Genomic DNA, 13,818 nt, shown 5'->3' with positions numbered 1-13,818 from the left:
ATCCTAGGTGGCTGCGAGCTAGGCATGTCTAAGGGGAGTAGGGCGGGACATCCTCTGCGGAAGCCCCTCATTTCCGTAACGTCACGGAGGGGGCGGGGCCTCTTCCAGTCTGGGCGGGGCTTCTCGCAGTGGCCGGGTGTTGGTGTGGAGGCACCTCACCCGTGGGCTGTGAGACGGAGGTCAGGAATTGGGTTTCCTTTTTTCGCCGGAAGCACGAACAAGCCTTTCTCACGTTCTCTCGCAATAGGGCAAAGAGGAGGGGGGCGTTCCGGGCTAGCGGTTTCTAGAGCAGACCGCGAAGTCAGCCCCGGAGCTCCGCTTCGTGCGCTTCTGTCTGCCCGCCGAGATAATCCCGCCTTGCACCCCTTTCCTTCCCGCTGGATTGCCAGTCGGATTTGGGGGTCCCATTGGCCTGCGTTGCCGCACACCCCTGGGAGGGCGGAGGACGTTTACTTGAAAGGTGATGGAGGGAGAAGCGCACAGTCAATCCCACGTGAACGTTCCAGAAGGAAATCTCCCGTTTCACTTTCCACCACCTCCCGGTTCGGGTGCAAAACCAAACGTTCGTGAAACCAAGACTGCCTTGATTGACGTTTTAGATTTTCATCAAGTGTGGAGATTCGGAGTCTGTTAGAAATGGCAGCTTTGCCCAAACCTCATGGGGGACCATCTGGGTCATAATTTGTGTCTTAAATGCCACAGCAGGTGAATTCGACAAGCAGGGGGTAGTTCCTCAAGCCCCGTTGAGCGCTGATCTGTAGCACTCTGACCCTTTTGTTTTTCAAGAATAGTTTGTTCTCGGGGCGCCTGGGTGGCTCAGTGGGTTAAAACGTCTGCCTTTGGCTCAGGTCATGGTCCCAGGGTCCTGGGATGGCCCGCATCGACCCCCCCTCTCCCCCCATCGAGCTCTCTGCTCAGCGGGGAGCCTGCTTCCTCCTCTGCCTGCCTCTCTGCCTACTTGTGATCTCTGTCGGTCAAATAAATAAAAATCTTACAAAAAAAAAAAAATTGTTCTCTGGGATTGTGAATTGCCACTATGTATCTAACTCCTGTTTATTTTCATTGACTGGTCTGAGCGTTGCAGAAATGATTTTGCGTGCTTTGGCCGCCCTTGAGCGCAAGGAAGGGCCTGTCTTCTGCACACTTTGGCGACTCCACCTGAAAGCCCTCCTCAGGCATTGAAAACGCTGTTGTCTCACTCCAGGTCTTGGAAACGCGTAGCCGTTCCCTGTTTTACCTAATGGCTTCGCTTTGTGCTAGTTACCTACAAAAAGTCAAGTTCTACTACTATTTATGTTCTATTGACTGCTTCTTGGCTGTTGCCACTGGAAAACCGCTCAAGAGAAAGAGTGCGTTGCTGCAGGGCGTCCCCTGGGCATGGGACAAAGAGTCAGCAGGACATTTTTTTGAGGTCTCATATTTTATCTTGAAAAATTTGACTTACTGCATTAGACTTCATGATATATCCATTTATTTTCATGTAAAAGTGATATTCTCTCATCCAAAAAGAAAACAATCTTTGAACAAACCTGTTTCAAAGGGGCGTCTGCCTTCAGCTCCCATTAGGGTCCCAAGGTCCTGGGATGGAGTACAGCGTGGGGTTCCCTACTCAGTGGGGAGTCTGCTTCTGCCTGCCTGCTCCCCTTCTTGTGCATGCTTGAATGTGGTGTCTCTCAATGAGAAATAAATAATTCTTTTTTTTTAATCTTTTATGTGTTCTTTTGTCTCTGGAAAGCCCCTGGGGCTCTGCCTCTTTACCTCCAGGGAAATCTCAACTACTGTTTGATAAGAATTAGTACTCATTCAGTACTTTTTTTTTTTTTAATTAATTTTAGCACTGTAACAGGATAATTAACTATATTCAGCATCTATTACCAGATTGTCACACTTTTACCTGCTTGTCACATTTTAAAGAATACTATGGCTAGAAAAAGTCTTTTGCTCCAACTAGGAATCTTTTAGAATATAGCTGATTCTAGAATGAAAGTCATAGTGTAAAAAACATAAACATAACTCAAAGTGCTGTACTTTTTCTTTTTTTTTAACTGTTAGAAATTACTGGAGCCAGGTACAGAGCTCGGAAGACCTTAAAGAGCATTTATCCAGGTGATCCCCACCTAAGGGAGTTTATGGATAAGTTCTGGAGGCTTTGAATCCCCTGAAATTATATGCAAAATTGTGTATGTATCTCTTTGGCGGAGAGCACTGACAAAAGTTCATTACATTTTCAGAAGGATTAATCCCTCTACAGTTAAAATACACTTGTCCAGTATGTGGTTATAAATGTGAAATTAGTCTAGAAAAGTAACTTTCAGAACCACACAGCTAAGTAACAGGCCTAATGCTTCTGCTTTATATATATATTTTTAAAAGATTTATTTGACAGAGACACAGTGAGAGAGGGAACACAAGTGGCAGTGACAGGGGCAGGGGGCGGGGCGGGGGGGGGCGAGAGAGAAGCAGGCTTCCTGTGGAGCAGGGAGCCCGATGCAGGGCTTGATCACTGACCTAAACCAAAGGCACCCACTTAATGACTGAGCCACCGAGGTGTCCCTGCTTTTTACATTTCCTTGGGCTCAAACTTTCTCTTAAAGAAGAAAGAGAAACAATACAGAATTACATACTTGTTCAACTGGATTCAAACTGAGCATACTTCCTGCAAACGTCCTGTTCTCTTTCCAAACGCAGGATGCAAAAAGCCATTTAATCTCATTCTTGGGAAAACTACAGTTGCCAAGAAACAACCAACTGTTAAGAGTTCATTAACTCTAAAGCACAACAGGATTTTTTTTTGTTTTGCTTTTAAATTATTGATTGAAAAGCTTTCTACACTTGAGCCATGCATTGATTTATTCATTCATTCAACAAATATTTATTGAGAGCCTGGCTTTATTTGGTTGGCTAAAGGAAAAACAGCCAGTTTGTTTTGGGGGATGGTGCGGGCAGCGGTTGGTAAGGCGGATATACTGGGCTAAAAGCTGGGTATAGCAGGGAAAAATCAGCCTTGTTAGAAAGATGAGAGTCTACTATTCCTGCTCAATTACCCTCCTTTCTCCCTGTGGCAGGCAGCAAGTGTCGACGTGTAGGATGACAGAGGTGCTTGATCTTGCTGGAGGATTTTGGTCTCCTTTGCACACACAGCTAAGGGAAGCTGAGTGTGGGTTACCTCCCCTGGACACTGGCCAATGGTCTGCCCTAAGGGAAGCTGAGTGTGGGTTACCTCCCCTGGACACTGGCCAATGGACACTGCCAATGGTTTGCTTCACCTGCTTCATGGGAATAATGCAGGTGAAATATGAGAAGTCATCAATTGGGGCTTTTAAGAGAAGAAAACAATATGAATCCTTCTGTGTCACTGTCATCAAGAAAGCCCCTGAATGCTCCATCCTCTTTGGAACTCTGCTCAGGGTCCTCTGTACCCAGCTCCCGTCATGATGCTGAGTGATTTCAACATGCAACACTGACCTCCCTTCCTCAGCCTCCTTACCACCTTCTTACCAATGTCTAGCTTCTCCTTTCCTTTCCAACTACAGCTTCATCTCTCACCCATTCAGAGCAAAAATTCTGATTTTCCTTTTATGAAATACAGCCCTAAAATAAGAGAAGGAACAGAAAACTCATTAAAGTTTTACAAAAAGAATCCTTAACTGTTAAGAGTCAAGCTTATTTGATGGCCAAGCTGCTATAGGAGTTAGGAACTGTGTTTAACTACATATAGCAACCTAAAACAGCTGTGGCTTCAATAAGACATTGATCTCTTGATTAGGAGAAATCTGAGGTAGTGCTGGTACCAAGAGCCCACATTCATCAGGGACCCAGACCTGTTTTCTCTTTCAGATCCTATATTCTTGTGGATGACTTCCTACATGATGTCACCTCATAGGCCAAAATACTTGCAGAGTTTGGGTTCCAGACATCGTATCTACGATCTCAGCACTCTGCCTGGGGAAAGGGCTGAGAACAAGAGGTCTCCTTCCAGCTAGACAAACCCCCACACAGCTTTCCTCAATCCTCTTATCATCATTCTATTTACATCTTACTAGCTAGACTTTGGCCAGTCAGCGCATGGGCAGTTACCTGTGCAGGAAGAGCTAGGAAATGTCTTGTAGTGAAGCCTATCTCTGTGTCCAAATAAAATCAGGGTTCTCTTATTAAGGAAGAAAAATTTGAATAATGGGTAGCCCTAGCAATATGGCCCCCAGCTGTCCATCTCCCAAAAATGGGGAGATCTAGACACACAACCCGGCTTTGTGTAAGGAGGGGTTCAGTAAATAACGGGTGAATGAATGATTTGAATTCACGATGATGAGTTTTTACATTCCGGTTGAATATAGACTACATCAAGCACTTATTAATAAGCTGCAGGGAAATGGCCAGAGCCGAAGTTCCTCTATGTGTACTCAAAAGTTACCTTCTTAACATTTTGATGCTTCGTTTAGGCTTGCTACTTATAAAAGCAGAATCTGACTGAGGTCTAATCCACATCTACTAAATTGGGACCTACATTGTAAACATGCCCAAGTAATTCCTACAGCACACTGAAATTTGGGAAGGCATACTTTACTGTGTTTTGTTTTTTTGTTTTTGTTTTTGTTTTCACTTTACTGTGTTTTTAAAAATAATGCTGAACCACAGAAATATTATTTAAAATGTTTTCTTGTACCGGCTTTAAGGGGGTGGATATGACGTGTGTGTGTGTGTGTGTGTGTGTGTGTGTGTGTTTTCCGAATACACTTTCTTTCCACCAGCTGGTCAGTGTAATGACTTCAACCTGTATGGGCTATAAAAAAAAGTCCACTAATTGCTGATTCAAATAGTTAGCACATAGCAGAGCCGAGGAAGGAAACATCAATTTGTGGTTTTTGTCTTAAGGTTTTAGTTATTACAAATGACTAATTATTGTAGGGAGTGGGATGGAAACTTCAGTTGGTCCCTCAAACACACCCTCCTTTCTGTCTCCATTGCCTTCTGGCTGCCTTCCCTGGGGCCAGCAGTTGGGAGAGGGGGGCTAGCAGAATGAAAGCCAGCTCCTTACTTTGCAGAGTCCCTACCAGGTGACCCCTATGGACGCCTGCCCCAGCCACACCTTAACCCCATTGCAGTGAAAGTCAAGCCATTCATTGCCTAGCAGGAATTGTCACTAAGTGTGATTACTGTTCTCTGGCATCTGGGAGAGGTATTTGCAGGCAGGAGAGCGGTTAGTCCCCTGACCTGGAATTACTGACGCAGGAATAAAAACCGTGGAGAACCTGGTCTCATTTTGTCAAGTTTCTGGATAAATGGCAGGACAGGAGAGTTTTGCACGTTTTGGCATAGCTCAACAAAATTATTATTACTGGTACTGGCAAAGGTAAGCGGTTTTCTCCCTACTCTGACAATGAAAATGAAGGCCATCCGTACTTTCTTACATGATGTTTGGCAATTTACAAACTATCACTTTGGAAATAGGTATTCCTAAACAGTTAATGCAGAAATCATCCTTACTCTTACCCCTTAGCCCCTGGGAAAGAAGAAAGAGACCTGGGGTTCTGCATGAGTCTGCCTCCGTTGGTGATGTCATTCCTGTTGTTTCTCCTCCACTGTTAGGGGGAAGCCAACGCTCCAGGCTTACCACTCCGGCAACTGGTCTGAGCAACAGCACAGTGGTTACTCCCTTTCTGTCTATGGCTGTGGCTGTGCTGCACAAGGAAATGGAGTTGACCTTTCTGTGCGGGAGACCTCTGGACCCCCAGGTGGAACTCTGGTCACGCCCAAGGTATCCCTCGCTGAAATGATTCCTAGATCGTCCACGTGCCCAACCTAGAAGCATCTTTTTCCTAACTCCACGCCCCCAGATGCTCTCCTTCTAATTCCCACAGACATGGCTTTTGCTCCCCATTTTAAAACCAGAGAGTAAAAGCTGATGACTAGAGAAATTTGGCAATTTAAGTCATGACTATCTTCCCAAAACAAAAATGCTAGGCTGGTGACATGTGTGCCCAAATTCTTACTACTAAATTTTAGATTATCATTCAATTTTACTCAAAATAGGAGTGGAGGTAGTTTTGTTTTGCAATAGCAGAAAACATTAACATGCTTTTCAAAGATATTATGATATTTTGGTTACTAAAGTAAGCAATTTCTAAAATCACACAGGAGTGCTAGAGTAAGGAAGGGAAAACTGCCCTCTGCCTTCTCCCCATCCTTTCCCTCTTCCCCATCTCCTGCCCACTTAGAAGAAAGTCTTGTTCAAGTACATCTGTGTTCTCTACATTTTTCTCTTCTATTCTTCTTAAATCATCACAATTGGGCTTTATTTTTGTTTAGGGAGATGGGGGAGACTTGAGCAAGAACAGACTGAGTAGTCCATACTGGTTTACTCGTTGCTTGCTTCTGCTTATAGGTTGCCTTAGGAAGGGTCCCCTCCCCATCCCCCAAAGATGGCCTTTTTAATAAAGAGCTTTCTTTAAAAGTTGCCCATTTGGATGTGCTGTGATATTAGCTCATCCCTTATTGACTAACACTTTGAACATTCTCAGTGCTTTAACAAACTCCCACCTATCTCTGAGTATTTGAATGTTTTTTGGCTAAGAATAAATTTCTAGAGGGGCACCTGGGTGGTTCAGTTGGTTAAGGGTCCCAACTCTTGATTTTGTCTCCGGTCATGATCTCAGGGTTGTGAGACCAAGCCCCGCATTGGGCTCTGGGCTCAGTGAGGAGTCTGCTTGAGGTTCTCTCTCCCTCTCCCCTCCCCCTACTTGTACATTTGCGCGTGTGCGCTCTCTCTCTCCCTCTCCCGAATAGATCTTTAAACAATTCTGTAATTGGAAGGTCTGGATCAAAGATAGAACATTTCGAATTTCAGACAGCAAATAACACACAAAAAGCTTTCCTAAGTTTACACTTTTCATGGCTGTTGTGGGTATGCATGCCTCTCTATGTTTCTGTGTGTGATTAACCAGTGTGACAGGTGTGGAAGCCGTTTGCCTATTATTGAGAGCAAAGACCTTTTAAACTGTTTCTTTGTATCTGTGTTTGGTGATCTCCTCCATGTCTTTGTGCATCTTTTTTCCCCCCCATTGGTGGTGCCCCTTTCTTCTTCTTCTTTTTTTTTTAAGATTTTTATTTATTTATTTGACAGAGAGAGAGATCACAAGTAGGCAGAGAGGCAGGCAGAGAGAGAGGGGGAAGCACACTCCCCGCCAAGCAGAGAGCCTGATGTAGAGCTCTATCCCAGGACCCTGAGATCATGACCCAAGCCGAGACTTAACCCACTGAGCCACCCAGGCGCCCCACCTTTCTTCTCACTGTTTAGATACTTAGATATTATGGAAATTAGCACATAGCAGTCGAGGTGTTAGCTTTGTCTCCAATCTGTTTGGTAATGTCCTCCTTGTGGGATGGCCTGTGCCTTAAACCCAGAGTTAAATTTAATAGTTAAGCCCTTGCTTTTTAACACTTGCATTTGTTTGTGGTTTGTTTTCTTCCAAACTTTTCATTTTCAGTTTTTCAAGTCTGTTTTAGATGTGCCTTCTTCTATAGAAAATACCTTGTTAGATTTCTTGGCTTTTTTCTTTTTAAACCCAAATCAGGTTTTACCCTTTTAGCGGACGTTTGATATTGCATCACTTACAAAACAAAACAAAAAAACTTTTGCTACATTGCCTGAGGTTTTAGCACATTTTTTTTTTCTTTCCACGCCTTCAGTTCTTTTGACCTTTTGGGAAATGGACTATGTGTCTTCTGGTGGTTAACTTTATCTTAAATAGAAAAGTGTAGGTTTGAGTAGATCAGCCACTTCAGAAACAAAAGTATTTCCTGATTTCTGTGAACTCTGAGAAAATGAAGAAATTAACACCAGACAGAGAAGTAAAAGACCGTGAGAAACAGCAACAAGAACAATGAAAGAACAAAGAAACATAAGTAACATTTTAAAAAGAAATTAACTCCTCTTTTTCTCTTCTTGTCCACCCCGCCCCCCACTTTCTTCTCTCCATTTTTGTTGACACCTTCTGGGATTTTCAGCCCACTCTCCATGCAAATTACTACTATGACATGCAATTTCAAGAATTATAAATATATTCTCTTTGGTGGCCGTGGTGAGCACCCTTGTACCGCCTGTCTGCTTTCCTGGGAGGGTTTTGGTTAGGAGCAGATCGTCAAGATTCCAGGTGGTAAAGCTGTGTGCGGTGGGTCTCTTTCAATTACATGCCCTTGCTTTAGTCTTGCCTAAGGAAGCGTGACCTCTGCCAGATGTCACAGTTTATTGCCTATTTCCCCTACTATATAGCACACCTGTGTTCTTAGCTCTTCTTTCTCCAAGAGCTCAGCCTCCCAAGAGCCCCCTGCCTTTTCACAGTGTGTCTTAAGATCAGAGGAAGTGGATGTCTTCAAAATGATTCTCAGGTCTTTGGGCTCCATCCGTGCATCTGTCCCAAACTCCCGCTAGCAGAGGAAAAAGGTTACTAGAAATGCCCTTCTTCAAGTATACCAGGCAGTGCCCAGGTGCCCCTCACACAGAGAAACTGTCTCTAGAGAGCATCTGTTTCCCGCACCTTGGTAGTGTAGGATCCACATTTACCAGAACACGTATTGAAAAAGAGGAAATGTGAAATTATTTGGAAATATTGTATCATAAGAAAGGCCTCATTCAAACACAGATTCTGGCTGTCTTTGCCCTTTCTACATAGGAAAAATATGCCAATGGTGAGATTAAACTTACAGTAACCATATAATTTATTTTCCAAACCGGGATCTATTTCTGAAGAGAAGGGAGGCATACTTTCGGATAAATTGAAAAGAAGAGCTAGGGGGTCTTTGGCTTTCAATATAATCTCATCAGTGTTAGCAAAGAGGGCTTAATTGAGTTTTTTTGGTGCCAGGAGCTACCAGGGCTCTTACTGGGTGGGCTGGTTCCTTGGAACAGCTGTACATCCTTGACAAAGACAGTTCTCAACAGGTGCCTGTGGAGAGGAAGCATAAAAACTTAACTATCCCAGGAGGGCCAGTAGGATATGGGTTAACCAACCAAGATTCATCTGGGGAGTGCTTCTGGAATTTACTTCTCTGATTGACTGGTTTGCTTTTCTACGGTCTCTTTACCTGCTTAAGCACGTACCGTCCTGGTCCTTAGCTGAGCTGTGGGCTCGGGGTGTGATTAGAAGACTACAGGGAGAATATACCCATGAATATTTTGTAGATTGTCACCTGGAAGGAAGGGCAGAGCCCCCGGGAGAGAGTTGGGCATTTAGTGCAGGGACTGTGGAGTCTGGATGCCTGGGTCCCTGGTGTCCAGTTCATGTGAGGCCCTGGAAGACCAGTTAGTTCCCAGAAGCTTCAGAGATCCCTGAGGTCTTTGTCAGGCATGCTCCTCCTTGATGATTTTTTTTCTTCCTTTGACTTATTCACCTATTTCATAAGTATAGTCCTTCATAATTTTTTTTGAAGATTTTATTTATTTATTTGACAGAGAGAGAGAGAGACACACAGCAAGAGCAGAAACACAAGCAGAGAGATTAGGAGAGGGAAAGCAGGCTTCGTGCTGAGCAGGGAGCCCGATGCGGGACTCAATCGCAGGACCCTGGGATCATGACCTGAGCGAAAGGCAGATGCTTAATGACCGAGGCACCCAGGCGCCCCTAGTCCTTCATAATTTTGACAGCTAATGTTTTCTTTAAAAGCATATGTTGATAGTAAACCTTTAAGAAAAAATGATTTTTTTTTCTCAACATCCTGATTTCCTTGTAGGAAAGCACAGCACTGGCAGAGAAGCAAGATGAAGAGCCACTGGAAGGTAACAGAAACCCTGTGTGCCATGGTTGAAAAGAAAGCTAACCCATTTCCAGGTTACTCATTACTCAGCTGGCTAGGAGCTGAGAGATTCTACTGGAAAATTCCCACATAGGTCCCGTAAGCTATTTTCTTCAGCATTTTGTCTGGTCTTGGGAAACTGCTTCTGTGGGAAGCTTGAGTAAAGCCACCTGTTTGGGTCTTTCTGAGGGACTAGGAAATGGGGACATTTCCAAATGGTAAGATAAGAAGTTGTTTTTAAGATCCGTTTCCTCCATAAATGTAAACTTTGGGATTAATTCTGCTTTATTTTAAAAAATAAGTTATTTATTTACTTATTTATTTGAAACACACACACACCACACACACACACACACAGAGGGCCAACACACAAGCAGGGGGAGCAACAGAGGAAGAGGGAGAAGCAGTCTCCACACTGAGCAAGGAGTCTGATGTGGGGCTCAATCCTAGAACCCTGAGCCGAAGGCAGAGCCTTAACTGACTGGGCCACCCAGGTACCCCTTAATTTTGCTTTAATTTTGATTGCTAAGGGGAGAGGTATGAGGTGATCACTGTGGTCTGGCTTCCTAGCTTCCCTCGGGGTTATTGGCTCCTGGAGGATGTCTGTCACAGGCCCTGTCTGTGTCAGGCAGTGCCCCTTGTGGTTCTTGATGTGTATGAACAAAGTGCATCTGCTCAGAGCAGAAGCTGTTTCTGACCGTGTCTTCTTCCAGGAAGGGAAGAAAATGTCTGGCTTATTTTGCTTAAGTTATGGGAAAGGGAAGTGAAAAAGACAGGCAGAGATAAGACCTTTGTCTACTTCTTATCCCTTCCCATCCCCAGGACACCCCCACCAGACCAAACCCACCCAGAGCCTTGTGACTTTGTAGCCACAGGTGAGCCGTGCTCAATGTTCAAATGAAATGCAACTGTTGTTCCAATCTTTCAATGCTATGGGGCAGTTCTGGTTTTATTGAGATATGTTTGATTGACACGTGAGCAGAAGTCAAATCTCCCTGCTTGCATCAGTCCCGCAGACAGTGCAAAGATTAGAGAAAAACCTACAAAGAGTGTGCTTTCTGGGTGCAGACTTCCAGGGTTCAAATCTTGCTTACGAGTGCTGTAATTCCAGACAAACTCATCTCCAGGGCGTCAGGATCCCCATCTGTAAAATGGGATGTTAAAATCGACCTCCTAGAAAGTGTGAGGACAGTAGCTCTGAAGTGCTTGGAAGTGCTTTAACAGCGTCTGGCAGGGAATAGCCCCTTCAGCGGTTAGTGTAAGCTCTTGGGAGAGCTGGAGAAGCTCTGCTCAGGGAAAATGACTTGATTTACCAATCCACCCATGTAGACAGTTCTAAATGTTCCAATTTAAATAAAAAACAAAAGCTAAAAAGACAGACAGATGAAATTAATTTCAATACTAATAACCTAACATACCCCAAATATTTCATTAAACATGTAATGAATATAAAAATGAATGAGATTTTAAAAAAAAAAATCTTAATAGCAAGTTTTTAAAATGCAGTGTATATTACATCACATCTCCGTGAGGACTAGTCTCATTTCAAGAGCTCAGTAACCACAGGGGACGAGTGTCTGCTGTGGTGGACAGCTTGGTTTCGAGGGCCCCCGGGTTTAGGGAAGCTGTAATGAGCTTGTCTTTTGTATGTTTCTTTATCACTAGGGCCAATGTCACTGGAAGGGCCTAGATCATTCGTCTGGGGTTCTTAGCTGACCACACTACATCTGTTTTCTAGGCCACATAGACCATATAGTCACGAATGACTCCAGTGAAGAAAGTGGGAAGTGGCTCATGAAACGTACAAGATGCATTAGAGTTACTTGATGATCTTGGTTCTAAAATAAGTATAGAAGGACGTTAGTCAGCTGGGGCTGCTCTCACAAAATGCCACAGACTGGGCTTGAATAACAAAGTTATTTCTCATAGTTCTGGATACTAAGAAATCTGAGATTAAGGTGCCAGTTGATTCAGTGCCTGCCTGATGAGAGCTCTCTTCCTGGCTTGCAGATGGCTACCTTCTCATTATATCTCCGCCAGGCAGGGGGAAAGAGAGTGCCCTAGCACTGGTGTCCTTTTTTATAAGGACCCTCAGAGCTCAACGAACCCTAAGTATCTCCCAAAGGCCCCATCTCCAAACACCATCACCTACGAACGTTGGAAGTATTTCAACATATGAATGTGAGGGGGACACAAACATTTAGCCCCTAACACATGTAACTACAAATGGGTATCATGATCCAATGTGAGTATTTGGAAGTAGAAGAATTACGGTCCCGAATGAGCTAAGGCTTGCAAAAATTAGAAAGGAATACGAGAGGGCTTCTTTGGTTATGCTCAGTACAAGGAGAGAAAACAAGAGGTGGCATTAAAAACCTTGGAAACCCGGCAACTTGGGAGGAAGATTTAGGTCTGATGCTTTCACGATAACTTAACACCACCTGATCACAGAGTTCCAGGTTTTATTTTTTAAAAAGATTTTATTTATTTGAAAGACAGAGATCACAAGCAGGTAGAGAGGCAGGCAGGGAGAGAGAGGGGAGAAGCAGGCCCCCTGCCAAGCAGAGAGCCTGACATGGGGTTCAATCGGAGGACCCCGAGGTCATGACCTGAGCCAAGGGCAGAGGCCCAACCCACTGAGCCACCCAGGCACCCTGAGTTCCAGGTTTTAAAGAAGGAAGTCCAGGCCTCCCTCTGTTTCTGAATTAATTGCTTTATATAGTTTGTATCACTCACATCAATCTGTTAGTTAAGCAAATAAAGCAGCATGTTTATTGTTTCAAAGCCCCATCCTATGGATTTGGGCTGGGCTCCCTGGCTCTGTGATCCCCTGGGTGCTCATACTAGAAGCTCAAGGCTCATCCTTGACCCTCCTTTTCTCTTTGGCCCCAATGTGAGTCCATTTCCAAATCCCGTCCACTCCTTCTCCAAACCTCGCTCGATTCCATCCCTCCCCTCCATCTCTTTCACCACGCAGATCCCCTTTGAGTCTGGTAGTGGTGATTTTCCAGCTTTAATTTCTACTGTCCTATCTTATGGAAAGAAAGCATGCAATTTAAAAATTCTAACACGACATGTCTGCAATATTTTCCAGCTCATTTTTTTGGAAACTCTGATTTTTAAGACATTGCCAATATGCGTTCTGTAAAGCTTTTTTGTATTGCCTTCTCAGATCCAAACCTTCATGTGAATATTGAGGAATTAAACAAGGAGTTTATGGCGAAAAGTGAGGAGCTCTATGACTCTCTCATGAGTTGCCACTGGCAGCCTTTGGATACAGTTCACTCCGAAATCCCACATGAGCCCCCAGAGAAGCAAGACGGTCACTAAGCTTACCCCACTATTCTATTGATTGCCGCCTGTTGTTTTTGCAAAAAAAAAAAAAAAAAAAAAAAAAATTCTTCCGGGAGGGTACTGGATGCTATATGTAAATGCAGATTTCTGGGACTTGAATGTGAGTGACATGATAAAATGTGTTGTAAATAAACTTTACCAGCACATCCATTTCTGGAAGTGTGTTATATTAAGTAAGTGCCCAAAGACATCCCACAACTATCCTGGTAGACCAAGCTGAACTAGAAGACATTTAAAAATAGGTCTAATAGGAAAATGGGCCTGACCTGAACTGGTTGGGGCATGAATGGATAGACATATAAATATATAAAGAGTATGGTGTCACATCATCTGGTTTGATGGGAATTAATAGCAGTGATTAATAGTAATTAATTAACTTAATTAAGTTAGCAAGTGAATGATGATGCTTTAAAGTTTGGGGCAGTTTTATAATTGAAACTCAGTTTGGTGGGGCAATATATATCCTGCCCCACGCAGAAATTGAGAATATTTGATTAAGGTCTAGATTTAGAATAAAAGAAGAGCTAAGTGAAAGAATGAAAGCATCAGCATAAATGTCTATGTTGGTAAGACTCCAGCCCTGTTGCTGGAATAGCCAGCGTTGCCTCTGCTCTCCTTCTGCTTCTTGTTATTAGTCCTACAAAAGGGTAAACATCAGCTTAAGCATGAGAATGT

General features: G+C 43.8%; 1 protein-coding gene across 1 annotated transcript; it reads left to right on the top strand.

The window, feature by feature from the left end:
- The first annotated feature begins 5,279 nt into the window (after positions 1-5,279).
- C1H6orf52 (chromosome 1 C6orf52 homolog) lies at positions 5,280-13,168 on the top strand. Its single transcript, XM_044250785.1, has 4 exons — positions 5,280-5,350; positions 5,587-5,755; positions 9,727-9,772; positions 12,962-13,168. The coding sequence occupies exons 1-4, from the start codon at positions 5,280-5,282 to the stop codon at positions 13,117-13,119; spliced, it is 444 nt and encodes a 147-aa protein (XP_044106720.1). The 3' UTR covers positions 13,120-13,168.
- Positions 13,169-13,818: the final 650 nt, after the last annotated feature.

Source organism: Neovison vison, chromosome 1, assembly GCF_020171115.1.
Source record: "Neovison vison isolate M4711 chromosome 1, ASM_NN_V1, whole genome shotgun sequence".
In the NCBI taxonomy this organism is placed as follows: Eukaryota; Metazoa; Chordata; class Mammalia; order Carnivora; family Mustelidae; genus Neogale; species Neogale vison.
Note: the sequence above shows the minus strand (reverse complement) of the source record. Positions and strands in the feature narration are given on the sequence as shown.